The following is a 17,059-nucleotide window of genomic DNA, read 5'->3' as shown; positions in this document are numbered from 1 at the left end:
ACACTAGGAAGCTTGTGGTTTAGAGGGGTTCTTTTAAGACAATAATAACAAACATTTTTCTTGCTTTTTTCAGCTTTGTGTTGAAGTAACGTCAGAATACATTTTTAAATGGAAAACAGTTATTTCCAGGCATTCATTATATTATATGCAATCATTAAAACTGCAGGATTATTCTCTCTTTCAAACTACGGTTCAGCACCAACATTCTTGAAGGAATTTAATAATATATTACACGATACCAAGCGTTTTTGAAAACCAAAATTAAGACATTTCTGAGCTCTTATTTTGAGAAGGATGACAACTACAATACATTTAACTAGCTGGGGGCGTTGGGGAGTGAGGTTATTGTTATGAAGTTGAACCTTTCTTGGCCAATATGAAAATATCTCATTGAATATGTGGGTTTTGAGACACGCAATCAGCGTCGATTTTAAACCGAAACCGATTATCTTTGCTAATTGTCTTCTCTGTTCATCCCTATATGTCAATACGCCTTGAAAGACAAACAAAAATGAGATGAGAGTTCAACTTTCATGTACCATACATTTTATTTTATTTGCGTCGCAATATGCCTATAACAACACTAAAGCAATGTAGCCAAAACAAAGCCAAAGCAATCTAGGTGTCTTCTTCTTTTCTTTTCTGTGTACTTTTCCTGCAAATGTAAATTGGTCTCGTCAGGACAGATTAAGTGAAACTACATTGATTGGAGTACAATATCGATATTTTAAACCCATATTCAAGATACATTTCTGTTGAAATCTTGTTGTAAATCACTGAAGCTGTAGTTATACGTTACTTTTACAAAGCATATTTATCTAAACTTGCGCATATGTATCTAAAGTAAAAGCTGCATCTGTACTACAGAAGTTCCCATTACTGAAATCTTAAAACTTGCGTGTTCAAGCAATACACCAGAGGTGGCCAGTTTACAGGGATTTTTTTTTGACATTTAGATTGTGAAACTGGCGATTGTTGTGTAGCCTCGGTTCTAAAATACATGTACTTAAAGGTGCGTACCATTTGCAGCTATCCAAAAAGTATTATACAGACACAATTATTGTGAAAAAAACTTTTAGTTGGAGAGTAGTGATGACTCTAAACTCCCCGCGAAATTATTCCTTCTGGAAGCTGTCATTTTGAAGAAAGCAACAAAAGAAGGTCATTTCCAAAGATGTGTCAAGTGACACATTTTGATTTTGAAATTTTCGTGAATCAGCCCCCATGCTTTTCAATTTGTTGTTTGGTTTGTAATTGGGAGAATTCGTGAATGGGTGACCACCTGAATGAGAATCATGTCCCGAATGCTGATTTCGGGATTGTGTCGCAAGAGGGCGCGATTCAATATGGCTTGGCAGGAATTGAAATCGAGATCCAGAATAGTGAATATTTATGTTTGTACTGTTTCCTCAAAATGTACAGCATTCACAAGAGCTACAACTTCATAAGGTTAGTTATTGACCATCCGTCTTTGGATTTTAAGCGCTTTTGTTGGTTCAAACGTGGGGAAAGGCACAAATTAATTACCAACAAGGGCGGATCCGGGGGGGGCCAAAGGGGGCCATGCCCCCCCCCCAAAAAAAAAAACGAAACCAATTTTTTTTTTTTATGTGACATCGCAATAAAGGCAGGCAATGAGTACACCACCATCTCTTCCTCAAAAAATCATTGGTTAAAGTGGTCAGAAATTGCCTCAGATCGCACCACAGAGCATCTAGAATCCAAAAAAAATTGGGGGCCCCCCCCCAAAAAAATTGTGTTCTGGATCCGCCCTTGATTACCAAAGGCGTACTCTACCTTTAACAAGGTTGAGCTCACTGGAGCAATGTCGGCTGCATCCTTGTTCTGTAGTCCATTGCGGAGAGAAGTGAGCGGGCAACCACGTTCTCGGGGTGTAGAGCAGTACGCTCCCACCACTACCTGCTCTCTGTATTGGATCATTATTTTCTATCCAAAAATTTTGGACACGTTTGGAAATGGCGAATAGCCTGGTGCCTATCTGTGCCTGTCTGTCAGCATTCGTTTTTGTATGTGGTGTCGATGTCTGGAGTAAAAACACAAGCAATGCGTCGCGCCGTGAGTTCCGAAAACACGAATAGAAAATCAAAGTTAAAATGTTGCAATCTTATCCAGTCAATAAGCAGTATCACATTTCATATTAATATGTGCAAATTGGGGGATTATCTTTAGAAGGTGTGGACTTAAATAATTACAATGAACGATGCACGTTAAGCGTTGGAAATAAGAACATCAAGTACGCGATACAAATCTATACAAAACTAATTGCGCTATTGAATCAGGATACACGAAGCAAGTTCCCATCCCAAAGCTTACTATTGGAAACGAAGTTGGAAATAAAGTAAGCCCTGGAGACGAGGTTAGTGAGGGGGAGCCTGTGTATGGTGCGTGTTTCAATTCTTCATTGTCTTCTTTGCATACCAGGAGGGCGTCCTACTAACATTAATCAACACTTAATTTGTGGTTTAACTTCTTAGAACACTAGTGCTAGTGCTCGTGTAGTAAAGTTTTCAATTTGGAAAGTGAAGTTTCAAAATGCTCTTTTTTTTACCAGAATTAATTTCCTTGGCTAAAATTCGGATATCCCTTTTCTAAAACTCTTCCATTTACGACGGATCAACCCACCTTGGGAATTCCTAGTTTTTGAGTAAAATCCATATATCTATTTCGTGAAAAACTTGTGGAGATCTATTCATCTATAGAAATTGCCCTGTGGAGACCTTTACAATGTTTTGTTACCTATTGTGTGCGTGTCTCCATAAGGATACAAATTTGAGTACATGAGAACAAAGAAATGTCTCCACAAGGATACAAATTTGAGAGTGTGTGGCCAAACTGGTGTACATTTGAAAGGGTAGCTTGATTGATTTCTTACGGGAAGGCTGCGTTACATCCATCGGTATCGCAGAAGCAAACGGTTCCCTTGAACTCGACGTTGAGTGAGAGTGACTCAGCATAGGATCGGGATGCGGGGTCCAAGGTCTCGTAAAACCAAGGAATGGCCTCGTTGTCCACGTAGCACTTGTTCTCGGGGACATGGCTGGACTTGACGTTTGAACACTCCAGTTCAAAGTCTTTCATGTTGATAAGTCCTGGTGGGAAAGTAATATTTCCAAAGAAGATTTTGGTAATTACCTATCGACTCAGTTAAAGCTCTGTCCTAGGGCATACTTTGATCCCGGTCGCAACTGCACAAAGAGAATCTTCTGTGGTTGGAGTTGGAGTTGAAGTTGCCTTTTTCTGTGTTGGTACTTTTTGTTTGTTGATGGTTTGGGGTTGTAGGCTACTTTTATCTTTGAAATGTGGAATTAGGTGGTTGAAAAAAGTTTCAAAACCTTATAATCTTATCGTAGGATAAAGAATTTGAAAGGAGAGTCTAAGGCTTTTTGGTTCAGGCTTATGTCTGACCTATATTAATGCTCAAGTTACTGACATAAAAACTATTTGACAGTATTTGTATTCGCTTTTTTTTTAAATATTTTAATATTATTTGTGTGTTTCTCATCTGATTGATTCCAACTTATCTTCGTTTAAAACAAAAACTTGCATTTGATTTTCGACGCGACAGTTAAATATTGCCGAGACAATAATGTTTACATTTCCAAAACTGCCGTTGTAAAACAACCCTTCCTGTTATTTTAGACCATTGATACAGTAAAGATGTCACACAATGGATTGTTTTGTTTTCGCACTGTAGGGGTTAAGGATGCACGTATGTAAACCTACCTCGGCCGGTTTTGGTACTCAAAATACCGTCAGCTTTTCCGCAGCGTGTGACGTAGCCTTCCGGCTGGGCTGGGCATTCCACAAGAAATTTGGACTCGGTCCCAGCTTTCTTGCATTCGGGATTCGGGACAAAAATGCTGTGGCAGAAATTACACTTCAGGGCGGACCCTAAACAGATACGGAAAAGAAAATACGGATTCGAACAAAATTTTAAGTTTTTGTGCTTGTTCTATTTACAGATTTCAAATGCGAGGTCGAGAAATAAAATTACATGTCCATTAAGGGCCCCCGTCCCACCAGTATGATGACTACTTCATTTGACGCGACCTATGACAGTAAAGGTATACATAAACACCACAACCCTGCATATTAAATGGATAAAGATTGCAACATTCTAACTTTGGGGGAGGGAGGGTTCGGAGTCAAGTCGCGAAAAAAATCATCCGATCACCATAATCTGTTTTATAATTTTATTAAAATTATACCCAATGGGTTTGGTATTTTAATGAGAATCCTTCGAAGGAGGGGTGGGGTAGACAAACGTACAGTGATCTGGCAAAAGATACCCCACTCATATAATGGATGCTTCCTCAGTGATACAGGTGATACAGGTGCGCTACCATTGGCTATCTCTATGGAAACGAAATGCTCATGCATTTCGCTAGGGGCATAAACCACTGATCTCTATTATACTGACAGTCAGTATAATAGTGGCATAAACCCGTCCGATATCGTGTTTGTCATGTCCCTAGACATGTCCAAGCCTGCAAATCATAAAAAAAAAAAACATGATACACAACAGCTGCACCGTGTGAGTGGATGCCAACAGACAAAAACACGACTGTCTGGGGACTTGTCATCAAGTCTAACATTGCGTGTGACGTATACAAGCGTGACTCATGTCGACTGCGTATTGTTCTCTCCTGATTTCGCAATAGGGGATATACCCTTACTTGACACGACGAGAAATCTTCGTACCGTGCAGAGTGTGGTTAAGGCCGGAAATGCGCCTAATTGGGCTACAAAACGCGTTGTAAACCGAAAGATATTACAGTGAAATTGGAAAGAGCATTTTAAAATAGGATATACAGGGTGAGTTAAAAAAGGAAACCCAAATGTCAGGACCATTTGTAATAGAAGTTCTGCATGTAGCACTTTCAAAATCTAGGATATGAAAGCCCAATTCATAAGCTTTCTTTTCTGTTTTAGCCTCTGCTGAAGAAGAACTTGCTAAGTTCGCAACGTCAGGCCACCGTAATTTTAAGATTTATATATTTCAGGTCCATCCAGTCAGTAAGCAGTTTGCAGCAGTTTTACTTTTTCTCAAGCTTTCTTTTAGTACAAGAATCAGTCGATCACTCATGTAAAAGTTTCAAGTTACGGAAATGAAAACAACAACGTTTTAAAGTTATGCCCACGGATCACAAAAATGTAGGTGTTCTTTCAGCAGAACGAAAACAATTAACATACATCCCTATGTGAATTGGGAAAAGCGGAAACTATTTGGGGAGAATTTGAAGATAATCAGTTCAAGTCCCACTGTATTTAGCTACGTCATTCATTTAACAGAATACAGGTTATTTTACATGACATTGACTTTATGTGATTGAAATGTTAATTTTCGTTTATATTCTTGTCATCTTACACATACAAATGGTTCTACAGTGAGTAAAAAAAATTAAAAACCTGCTTAAAATTCCATTCAAAATGTTGCGTAGGAAACAAATTTCGTTTGAAATTGTATGATGAGAGCCATTTTGTGCTCTCAAAATGACTTTAATAACTTACCAGCGATTGCCATAGCAAGAAGGAGCATCAGAATCTGGGCCCAAAGTTTCCCTTAAAATAAAAAAAAATCACATCTTAAGGATTTAATATTATTTGTTGCACGCAGTCAAGCAATGAGGTCTTTAATTATTATCCCCCCCCCCCTTAAGTGTTTGAAACAAAAGAATATCTAAGTAAATGCGTAATATATCGTCATTGTCAGGAGTTGTCTCGAGAGTATAGGACTTTGCACCCGATTATATAACAACAAAGACAAGAGAGAAGCTGTAGCTTCCAATTTGATAAACTGTTTGCCCAAAATATTTAAAAGACAACATACCTCACAGATTAATTTAAGATGTTTTGGTATGATAACCTGGGTTTTCTCCATGAATTATGCAGCTAGGCTAGGTTTTTAGGTAATTGCAAGTAAATAAGCCTGTAAACTTAAAATCAGGGGATTTAAAAAATGCAACCAATATTGACACACACTTACCCATGGCGCAGTTGCAATCTAGAGGTCCGTTCAAGCAACTTGTGATGAAAAGGCTCTGACAGGCAGAACATGAATGCATCCAGATCAACAGTGCTTTTATAGCGTTTATATTTAGAGCCGGCGTAGGCCTGACTGCGTAATGGGTGAACTCCCTTCATGAGAAACATTTGCGAGGCAGCCTATTGCGAAATCGCTCGTGTTCAGTGTTCATTGTCAATAAAAACAATTATGAAAGTGGGGAGTATGCAGCTAAAGACGGTGACATTTTTGTCGTTGCCTTTCAAAAGCTATTGTGTCACTGTACAAGGCAAACTTGTAGAACCGGTCCCATACCAATATGGGTCTAGGTAGTCATCTGAGTCCATTTGGTTTTAGTCAAGGTGAAACTGCATTAAGTCTAACTCAACTTGCATACATGGTATTTTTATGGTGTAGAAACAAAAAAGAACAATACCCCCCCCCCATTCTTTTCACCAACGGTTACCCCCAATACTTTGTAGAGAGTGCCTTTGTGTTAACACAAGTGCCTTTTTTTTTACCGACGGCCTTTTACGACTGCCCTTTTAATTTTGCTCGAAAGTCAGCAATTGCGCCGCTTTGAAAGCGCCATCTATTGTCCGATGGTGCCAGTGATTGTGTGGTTTGAACAGCGCCTTATATGAAAATGGTACCACGCCCCCCCCCCCCTCCTCTCTCCCCTCCAAGCATTCAGGAACATTTGGGGACAGAGCAATCGCGCCGAATCACTCTGTGGATTTGACTCGGTGTTCGAAGTCCAACTCGTACTGCGGCACAAGATCGTCAATGGACGTACATCCCATTTTCATCACGTTTATTTGAATGTCCCATGCATGAAGTTATGAAATGTATGGTTGTGTTCGAAATGTCTTACACCAAGCTGTCTCAATTGGAAGGTTTCACATATCATTTTCAGGACAAGAAACCGAGTGATGCATGACATGGATGTCAATGGCCATTAATTTCACTGTAAAGTCTGTCACGAGCAATTGTGGCCCGTCAGGCCAGCGTTTATCTCCACTTTCCGGTAGTATGACTGAGAATGTTTTCATCTCCCCTCCCCCGCATGAAATGCTTGTCCATGGTAGGTTACTCCCCAGCTAATGTCGGTACCCTTTCATACTCCTGGGTGGAGAGAGGTAAGTTGTGCGTGAAGTGGCTTGCCCAAGGACACAACATATGACCAGCAGCTGGATTCAAACCCCTGACCCTCTGGTTATGAGTCACGAACCCTAACCACTGTAGGCCACACTGCCTTAAGTTCATAGCTTATTCACATGTGCGTCGGCAGCATGGGGCAAGACTGGGGGCGTTTGCGCCCCCCCCCCCCGTCCCCGCCCGGAAAAGAAAAATGGAGAGAAAAAAAGGAAAGAAAAAGAAAAAAAGGCGTGAAGTCATATTTGCTATTAATTAAATACACATTTGACAAAATGGGTGTCAATGGGGTGTCAATGGGGTAGGGTGGGTAAATGTCCGCCCACCCTCCCTCGAACAAAATGATAAATTGAGAACATGCTAGAGGAAGTACAATGTATTTGGGGGAGATGTGCTTTGCCCCCCCCCCCCCCAATGGAAACAATCCTGGCGACGCCCATGCTTATTCATGATCAATTTGTTGGTGGTTTACCTTGGGGGGGGGACACTCTGTACGTACAAGCAGTGAGTCTGTATTTCGCAGTGTCCTAATTTCATACTTCACTACCGGATTGCAGTTGTGATGACAAAGGCTGCACGTAACATCACTTCACAACTGCAGAGTGACAGGGGACGGTATATTTGCCGATCGTGGCACAAACACTGATAACATTATCCCCTGCTCTTAACCCTCACAGACATCGTAAATAATCTTTCTTTGATTGCGTGACTACTATGCAATCAGATTTTGAAGAGGTTTAGGTGGCATCCCGGATTCCGGATTTCCCCTGGTTAAATACGGTTAAAAGATGGGAATTTGTTGTCAAGAGTCAATACGTTTCGGCTTTATCTATCGTTTACAGTTTGTTCATTGGCTGTTGCGTGTGGATGAATCGATTTTCTTCTAAGGGGGTTATCGACAGCTACTGGATGATGAGGGGGTAAAGATGCTTCCGCCCCGTACTATTTTGGAATTTCACCCCCCCCCCCCTAATTTTTGTCTACATTGCCATTTGTTCTAGCAATGCAAAAGTTATTCACTTTTGAATGAAACAGCGACCGAAAATAATTGCATCATGTTATGTTAAGTTACTGAATTGTTACTTTACAATTTCGAATTGTTGGCTGTCGGCCAATAATTCCGTTACCGCGGAATGGGTTGGTTCCCGCCCCACAATCAGTATCGATAACGTACGGAACGGGACAGTCTGCTCGCAAAGCGAACTTTTGCAGCGGTTTGCAGACGTCACAAAAATAAGGGGCGGAGTTGGGAAGTGGATTTTTTGGATGGAAACAAATACAAGTTGAAAAAATCTTCAACAGAACGCAAACAGAATTTCTTGAAGAGCATCTGAACGCGTAAAAAAAATGCTTGTGTTCTTTTTATTAACAGTTGTTGGGCCTTCACACATTATGAATGACATGACCCTCAATCGCAAGCCACACACCCCTTTTTTGTTTAATGGAAGCCTCTGATAATTTTTTTTATCGAAAAGTTTCTACTTCAGTGGGAACCGGATCTTGCTCCGCTCGAAAAGTCCCTAGATTTCCAGATCCGGATTTGGCCTTAAAAGGGCAACCCACCGAATTCTGTGAGCAGTTTGTGAAGGTTTGTCAAGTCGGAGCATTTCATTTTAAGACATGGAGCGCGGGTTTAAGTTTGCTTTGCTGTTCTTGGGGCTGCATGCGTTTCTTACAGGAACCGTGGAGTCTTCCCACTTCAGGGGCGTGTCCATTTCATGGAGGGCGACTGATGATCCCAATCAGGTAGGGGTATCCACCAGTCATTGCGATCCGTGTGTTGCTGGGATAAAATCACAAACAACGTTATTATTGTGAATGGTAGAATTATTTTAACATGGGCACTAAATATTGGAATGAGCCTGGGTAAACATACTCTGAATTCAAATTAAAATTCATCTTTGGCTTTAATATCGTTGGCGATTAGTTTATGTTTCGGTGAAAACTCATTTTTACATGTACTGAGCCAAATTGCTTTAAATAAATATTTATAAATACCGAAGACCCTCTGGTTGAGAGCCCGTCACTTGGCCGGTTTAAACGGTTGACAAAGACCGACTGGCTGGTCTTAAGTACTTTTCCAGTGTCACATGAAATTTGGACTCTGTAAAATCAGGTTGCTTGTCAATTTTTATTGGTTGAACGTTCACAAACCTCAGTAAGCATGCGCAATACCACCAGTGAGTCAGTATTTCATAGTCCTTAATTCACAACATGAACAGCTGCGTTCTGCGCCACATCGCGCAGTACGCGCGCGACGCACGCGCCAATATCCTTATACGGAGTTTTTACGTCTACTTTGCGAAAGAGACAATCCATTATGTAGCTAGAGGAGTGTCCCGAAAAACATGAAGTAAAATTGTTAAACAAAATCGTTGAAATTGATAATTTTGACTTGTTTAGACTTTTGGACAGAAAAGGTATTTATGAATGGGTTCGGCTCGAATAATCATTAACATCCAGACTCAAACCGGTCTTAAAACAGAATTTTTAAAACCGGTTTAGTACACATTTATTCCCTAGTTTGAAACTTTTGGGCGCATTTACTCAATTACCGGCTGTCATAAAAAAAAATGGGCTGACACAAGAAAACAACCCCACCCTCCCACTCAAAAAGTATTAGCTTGGAATTTAAAGACAGCTCTGAACATCCTTAAAATGTTTAAAGGTGGAATGGGACACGAAGGTGCTTTTAAAGATTCCATGAAAAATGTACGACACGTTGCCCTTTAATAAGCTTTGTGTTGAACACACACACAATAATGATAACAGCATTGAATCCACTTGTAAGGCCCAGGCAGTTCTAGGCAACTCTTAATTACTCCACTGCCAAGGAAGCGGGCACTTGATCGCGATACATTTTCCATTGTGATACACACTCAAAGGGTTGAAAAGTTTTCTCTACAGGTCGAGAAAAGTTTATCGTCGTCGAATTGAAATTCATGTCACAGACAGTCACGCGATTATGAAGTTGATTTAAGAAGAATTCAGACAGGTGTGTGCAACATAACGAAAATGGGTCTTTGGTGCCACAAATGTAGGTCAATATATTCAAGAGCAAGTATTTGGCGATCCGGCGGGAAGAAATCGGGTTATTTGGGACCGGCTGTGAAGCAATTCAAGCAAATAATCTTTCAGAACACAAAAAAAATCGAACTTGTTGAAGAGCATCTGAACGCAACTATAAAAAAAAAAAATGCTTCGACTGAATGGTTCGGCTCGAGTAATCATCAACATCCAGACTCAAACCGGTCTTAAACAGAATTTTCAAAACCGGCCAAGTACACATTTATTCCCTAGTTTGAAAACTCCTAGGAGCGCAACTTCCAAAGAGCATGGATGTGAGAACTTTAACTAGCATTATTTGTGTTTACGGTACGTTGTCGAAACATTGGGGAGATAACAGTGTTGCTTTGCACACCCTCCTAAGACATCTCCTTTATGGATGTTACATTGTTGCATCGTCGGGGGAAAAATCATATAACCCGTAGCTTGCCATTTCTGAAGCGCAGAACTGTGTGCAAATTATGGTGCTTGTGTCGGCATGTATGGACTAACAATGTTTAAAAGCTATCATGTATACGCATTCTCTCAGTTCGTTGTGTACCCGTTGGGTAGTTTAGCCTAAAGTGTGGAATAAACCAAAAGACGCAGCGAAATGAAAACCTACGTTTGGCAAGATGGCGTATTTCTGCCGATGACGTCACGGACTGAAAATTGTATTATTATGGGCTGTCCAGGGCACTGCGCTCAGTCTCGATAAATAACTGACACACAAAACGCTATGACTTTTGGTATCTCACCAGTTCATATGTATTTCGCAACCAATTTGTAGCATTGTTATTGTTACCAATTTCATTCCATTATGAAAGTGACAGTTTTTTTGATAAATCATTAAATCATTTTGTACCGTCCAATAGACAATCAAAAGTATTTTGGGAATAGCGCTGTGGTTGTTCAGTTACAACCGCAATCTCCAGTTGTTGTCTTTTCTACAATTTGTTTTTTCTTCTTCCTTGTTTTTCAATCCCAAATACCATCAACTTTGTTCAGTTTCGAAATCACTTTTGACAATATACAGACTTTAATCTTGATAAATCTCGGCATACAGTAAGCCCCGTAGTAAAGTAAGTGACGTTATGAATGCATAGCTAATTGAAGACTTTTGGGCGCATTTACTCAATTACAGGCTGTCATGAAAAGAAAATGGGCTGACACAAGAAAACAATTCCACCCTTCCACTCAAAAAGTATTAGCTTGGAATTTATTCGCAAAACTCGGTGTTTTATGGTGCAGCAACTAAAACACCAATGCATCAACTGTTTTGCTTATAAAACATAAAACAATTCACATTTGCACAAAAAAGATCTGAACATCCTTAAAATTTAAAAAGGTGGGATGGGACACAAAGGTGCTTTTAAAGGTTCCATGAAAAATGTACGATACGTTGCCCTTTAATAAGCTTTGTGTTTAACACACTCACAATAATGATAACAGCATTGAATCCACTTGTAAGGCCCAGGCAGTTCTAGGCAACTCTTAATTATTCCACTGCCAAGGGAGCGGGCACTTGATTGCGATACATTTCCCATTGTGATACACACTCAAAGGGTTGAAAAGTTTTCTCTACAGGTCGAGAAAAGTTTATCGTCGTCGATTTGAAATTCATGTCACAGACAGTCACGCGATTATGAAGTTGATTTAAGAAGAATTCAGACAGGTGTGTGCAACATAACGAAAATGGGTCTTTGGTGCCACAAATGTAGGTCAATGTATTCCAAAGCAAATATTTGGCAATCCGACGGCAAGAAGTCAGGTGATTTGGGAACGGCTGTGAGGCCATTCAAGCAAGACAGACAAAAATGGATCTTGCATTAAATGATTGACAGAAAGAAGTATGTTGCATGTAGCAAAACTGCTTTAACTACGTTTGTTGTACTGGTTTGATTTAAGAAATTTGGCATGGGTGGCCTAGCATTTTCTTTGAACCTTCTGGGGAGCGTGCTCTAACCTTGCATATACATGTATATGACCTGTGAACAAAAGAGGTCCACGGAGAGCTGGAAGTGTGAACCTTCTGTGGACTTGCCCATGTCTACACACATACGTAGTGTGGACAAATTTGTTTTCGTGTACCTGTGAAAAAAAAACTCATTCTACTCACACTGTAAAAACTCTTTTAACACAATTGTTGTTCTATGATTCCCTTTGAATAGTGTTTCTCTTTTATTTTACCACGGATAAACCTAACCCCAAAATGCCTCTAAACCTGTTTTCCAGAGAAGGGAAACACTGTGTGGACGTGGGCAAGTCCACACAACGTCGCTGCTACCTGGTTTATGTGGACCTCTTTTGTTCGGAAGTCCACACAGTGATTGTAATGCTTGTACAAGGTTTCCCCTTCTCTGGAAATCAGGTTTAGAGGCATTTTTGGATTAGTCGCAAAACAAAGAGAAAATCAAGAAACTCAAAAAAATCATGAAAAGAAATGAGTTCAAAGAGTGTACACAGTGCAAGTAAAATTAGTTTTACCTTCCAGTTTTTCTTAACTACACGAAGACAAACGAATGTCCAGATTTTATTTTATTTCATTTCTTATTGCATGCTTGTGTAAATGTCGTATTAATTGATTTTTTTTTAATGATTCAACATTGTATTGTTATCTTAATTCGGCATTTGCCGCCACGATGATTTTTAATAAAATTTCTTATTGCATGCTTGTGTAAATTTCGTATTAATTTTGTTTTTTCGTTTTTAATGATTCAACATTGTATTGTCATCTTAATTTAGCATGTGCCGCCACGATGATTTTTAATAAACCAGTCTATCAATCGATTTCGTAAGCCTCACTGTAAAACTTTTCTGTAATTTGGACAGTATCTTACTGTAATTTCCCACAGTAGTGTGCTGTATATTTGTTTTACAGTACCTTACTGTGAAGTACAGTACATTGATAGGAGCCGTTGTATTAGTTGTAAAATACTGTAAAAAATTAAATTATACAGTAATGTCTACAGTAATTTACAGTAATTTACAGTAATTTCTTTTTACAGTATCGTACTGTAGACAAGCTTAAACAAGCTTAAGCCAGCAAAATGAAGCGAATATAGTATCGCCCCGTATCGCGTAAAGTGCTAGGAGTGAAAAGGCTAATTACCAGCCGATATCTTGTCTTCACGGATTTGATGTGTACTGTTATATCTTTTTCCTGAATTATTACATGTCCGTAGGAAATCAGTGCAAAATTGATGCTTGCTGCAATCATGATAACAGTAACACACTGATACAGTGATTATACGTCCGTGAAGGGCAATTTAAACTATATATCCCCCGACTGTTGTACTGGGTTTACAAAGTGTACTTTACTCCAAGACCTACTCGGTCAGGTTTTTATCGGATCACTTTGTATTTTCACACTTAGATTAATTTCATTTTAAGTTCCATGTTTTGTCATTTTTATTTTCATGATATAGGCCTATAAAGGTTTTTTTTTTTTTAACTGCCATTCGCTTCTGAACTGTGGGGTGATTTGCTGCCTCAGTAGAGGTTTCTCCTTGAAACCATTTATAACCTTGCTGTACGATCTGACCGCACGGTCTTCCCTTGAGAGTGCCACGTTGGACCGTTACATTTTTGGCGGGCTGGCTGGTCATGAGGTTGGCAAATAGTATATTGGTCAGTTGTCCACCTTGCCACATCATCATTCCTAAGCTGGAATCGGCACAAACCAGGAAAGATCAGCTTGCTCTTTCGCATTACAGGATTGTTGGATGTGCTTTCTTAGGTGAGTCTCATTTTTGTGTGTTTAGACTTCTTTTTATGGATTTTCGTAGATTTGTAGGTTTTCCCGGCTAGCCAAATTCTAAAACATAATCCTACATCTATATGGAAACTAAGCGAATTATTAAGCTATTTATTTCCATTCCCATGGTTTGTATTCGATGTCAGACTTGGTTGGAGTGTTATTTCAATTTTATTTTCCGTTTGATCAATGGTTATTGCATGAGACTTTAATTTCCGCTCATTCTATTAAGTAGTACCTACCAGAATGCATTCAAAATAAAATGTGATTTTTCCAAATACACATGTACTGCAAAAGATTGAATACAGAATATTGTCTAAAATCTTGTGTTTGTAAAGATCATTAGATGTCACAAAATCCAAGAAGTATAATGTAGCTTGATTCCCTGTTCCCTCTCAAATTGAAATTGGAGCAATAACAGTCGGAATTGGTTGGGGAACTGGCTCGTACACTTTTTATGATTTTGTGTTATCGATAGCAAACAACATTCAAAGCTTACTAAGTAAACATGGTAAGTCGGAGTCTTTTTTTTAAAAGCCTTTTTTTCCAACACTGCCGACCAAAGTTGAAACTTGATACAGACATTCCACTTTTCTTGAAATTGTCAGCACACAAGATGCCACGATTTTACACGAGGCTTTAGACTGTAATTTACTTAGGGTCAAAGAAAGTTCAGAGAGGTATTTCAGAATAATTTTGTAGTTTGTCTTATGATGTTTGCAAATGTTGCGGATTTGATTGACCATTATGACCAAACTTTCAGCTCAAACACATGTGGAACAATCTGAAAGTACATTAAAACTTGGGAGGAGCATTGGCGATTTTGTCACAAATTGGTTGCCTGACCTATTTTTATTTGCCGGGAAAACCTGCACTTAAAGTTCGCTTAATTTTGACTGAACTTTAGCAGTAGTACCATTAAATCCAAGCCACTGGATTGAAATTCACTGACTTTCGTTTTGATTTTTTTGAGACACTACAATGAGAAGAAACAAGCAATCATCACCTACTGTGTATTCTTGTAATTGGAAGTTATGTTATTAAGATAAGTGTCAAAACAGTGCATATTCGCAGTATGACCGTGTATCTTCAGCAGTCAGTCTTTTTCTCTGTAAGGGGCTTTGTCACAAAAAAGGTCAAATTATTCTTTATTTCTTAAAATGTCCGAAAAATCTGAACTCAAAGAATTTAGAAAGGATTGTGAATTAGTGTGCAGTGGTACCTATACTGGGACTTAACGTTCATTACTCCTTGGTGAATTTCAAGGGCAGATTGCTTTTTTCCAATCACTGCTGCTGTATCTGGGAGGAAAGCAGTTCCCTGAATTAAATGTCATAATTCATAGGTCCACTGCATTTCGGTATCGATTTTGAGTATTGCGTGGTTCCTTTTTCTTTTCTTTTTTCGTAGACAAACCACCGGATTACTACCGTCCTTCAACAGTGCGGCTATAGATCGGCCATCCAGTGAGTGTTGGTCTGCTACTTTAATACATCACATTCCAGTCTAGCCACACGAAACTGTGTGGCCTGATATTTTTGGAGTTATTAGCCTTGTCAAATCATGGAGCTATAAAAAAGGACTCCATGGTCAAACTAAAGTGTACATCCGGAACCCCTTTTCTCGGTCACCAAGGTTCACTCTGAGCTCAGTGATAAACAAAGATAATTTTTGTCTTTTCTTACTCCTGATCTCAACTGTTATTTGTCATCTGAGAGTCAAAGCTTTGCCTGCATAACATATGTAAGCGATTCTTATTAATTTGTAAACGTCTTTCTTCAGAAGTCATGGGTTTCTGTTAACTGAAACTAAACAGCAGGTTACACTTGGAATCTTGATTTATGCATGTACTGGTTGTCATTTCTCAGTAGCAGGGACTACAACTGTGGATTGACATTGTAACTGTGAATGTGTTTATCTTGGGAGATGGTAAAGTGTTTGGCGAGTCAGCGGTTTCGTATATAAAGTATAGTGGCAATAGAGCCAAAAAACCTCACTGAACAGTGGTACGCGAAACAAAATAGGACATATACATTAGGCCTACAGCATAATTATGATTTACATTGTAGACACTATCAGTATAGCACTGTGTTGACCATTACAATGACATGTTCAAGTGTCAATTGTGTGATTACTCTAGTGAGTCTTTAAGGGCGTTTACAACACACTTTGAATTTCACAGAAACGTTGCTAATTTTGATTTTCCGTGTTGTGTGTCTTCATGCACTCGCAAATTTAGAAATTTTGCAACTTTTAAGTCGCATATCTATAGGGACCACTCAAATAATACAACACGTGTTGTATACCGGGACAATCACATTGCTCTAATTTGTTCGGTTTGTACTTGTAAGTGTAATTGCTTAGAAACTTATTGCGCTCATTTAAAAGAACACATTCAGAGCGGGGTCGAAATTGTATGTCCTTTCAAAAATTGTTCAAAGAAGTTCAGGATCAAGTCATCATTTTCTTCTCATCTTTCTCGAAAGCACAAAAAAAAGACATTCAATCTTCTTTCTGATTCTGTGCGTGAAATCCAAGATACAGACTCTTCTGAACCTGCAGACAGTGCAGAAGAGTTTACAGAAAGCGACATTTCTATTGATGAGGATGCCGAAGAACTAGATCTCAATTCCACTGTTGATCCAGACGTGTATTTGAACAGTTTGGCCCAGTTTTATCTGAAGTTACAAGCAAAGAATTTACTGCCCGCCTCGATAATTCAGAATATAATTGAAGAATTTCAAAACATTCATGACATTGGTCAGTCACATTTGTTTTCAAAATTAAAAGAGAAACTGCTTACATTGAATTTAGGTGAAATTGAAATATCAGACTTAACAAATGATCTTGCTAAGGGAGATCTTTTAAGAACTTGTAATAATGGCATTTTGAGATCGGATAAAACCCGTAAAAGATTCTTCAAAACCCAATTCAATTTCGTAGAGCCCATCGATATTTATTTGGGTCAAGACAGTGAATCTGGAAAACGAAGGTTTTACCAGTACGTTCCCATTCAGGACACATTAGTGGCATTATTTAAACAGAAATCTGTAAATGATCAGTACAGGGAAACCCAC

The 17,059-nt window shown here is 39.1% G+C and overlaps 2 protein-coding genes across 2 annotated transcripts in view; one reads left to right on the top strand and one right to left on the bottom strand.

Annotated features, from left to right (window-relative positions):
• Positions 1 to 1,740: 1,740 nt before the first annotated feature.
• On the bottom strand, positions 1,741 to 6,277 carry LOC119732770. Its single transcript, XM_038206378.1, has 5 exons — positions 6,008 to 6,277; positions 5,533 to 5,583; positions 3,745 to 3,912; positions 2,894 to 3,110; positions 1,741 to 2,044 (listed from the first exon to the last, which is right to left on the bottom strand). The coding sequence occupies exons 1-5, from the start codon at positions 6,084 to 6,086 to the stop codon at positions 1,996 to 1,998; spliced, it is 564 nt and encodes a 187-aa protein (XP_038062306.1). The 5' UTR covers positions 6,087 to 6,277; the 3' UTR covers positions 1,741 to 1,995.
• Positions 6,278 to 8,720: 2,443 nt separating this feature from the next.
• LOC119732968 overlaps positions 8,721 to 17,059 on the top strand; it is a 32,019-nt gene continuing 23,680 nt past the window's right edge. Inside the window, exon 1 of the mRNA XM_038206552.1 lies at positions 8,721 to 8,926. Coding sequence (XP_038062480.1) covers positions 8,801 to 8,926 — 126 coding nt within the window. The 5' untranslated portion in view covers positions 8,721 to 8,800. The remainder of the gene's footprint in view (positions 8,927 to 17,059) is intronic.

This window comes from Patiria miniata, unplaced genomic scaffold (genome assembly GCF_015706575.1).
Source record: "Patiria miniata isolate m_02_andy unplaced genomic scaffold, ASM1570657v1 HiC_scaffold_25, whole genome shotgun sequence".
NCBI lineage: Eukaryota > Metazoa > Echinodermata > Asteroidea > Valvatida > Asterinidae > Patiria > Patiria miniata.
This window is presented reverse-complemented; position numbering and strand designations above follow the sequence as displayed.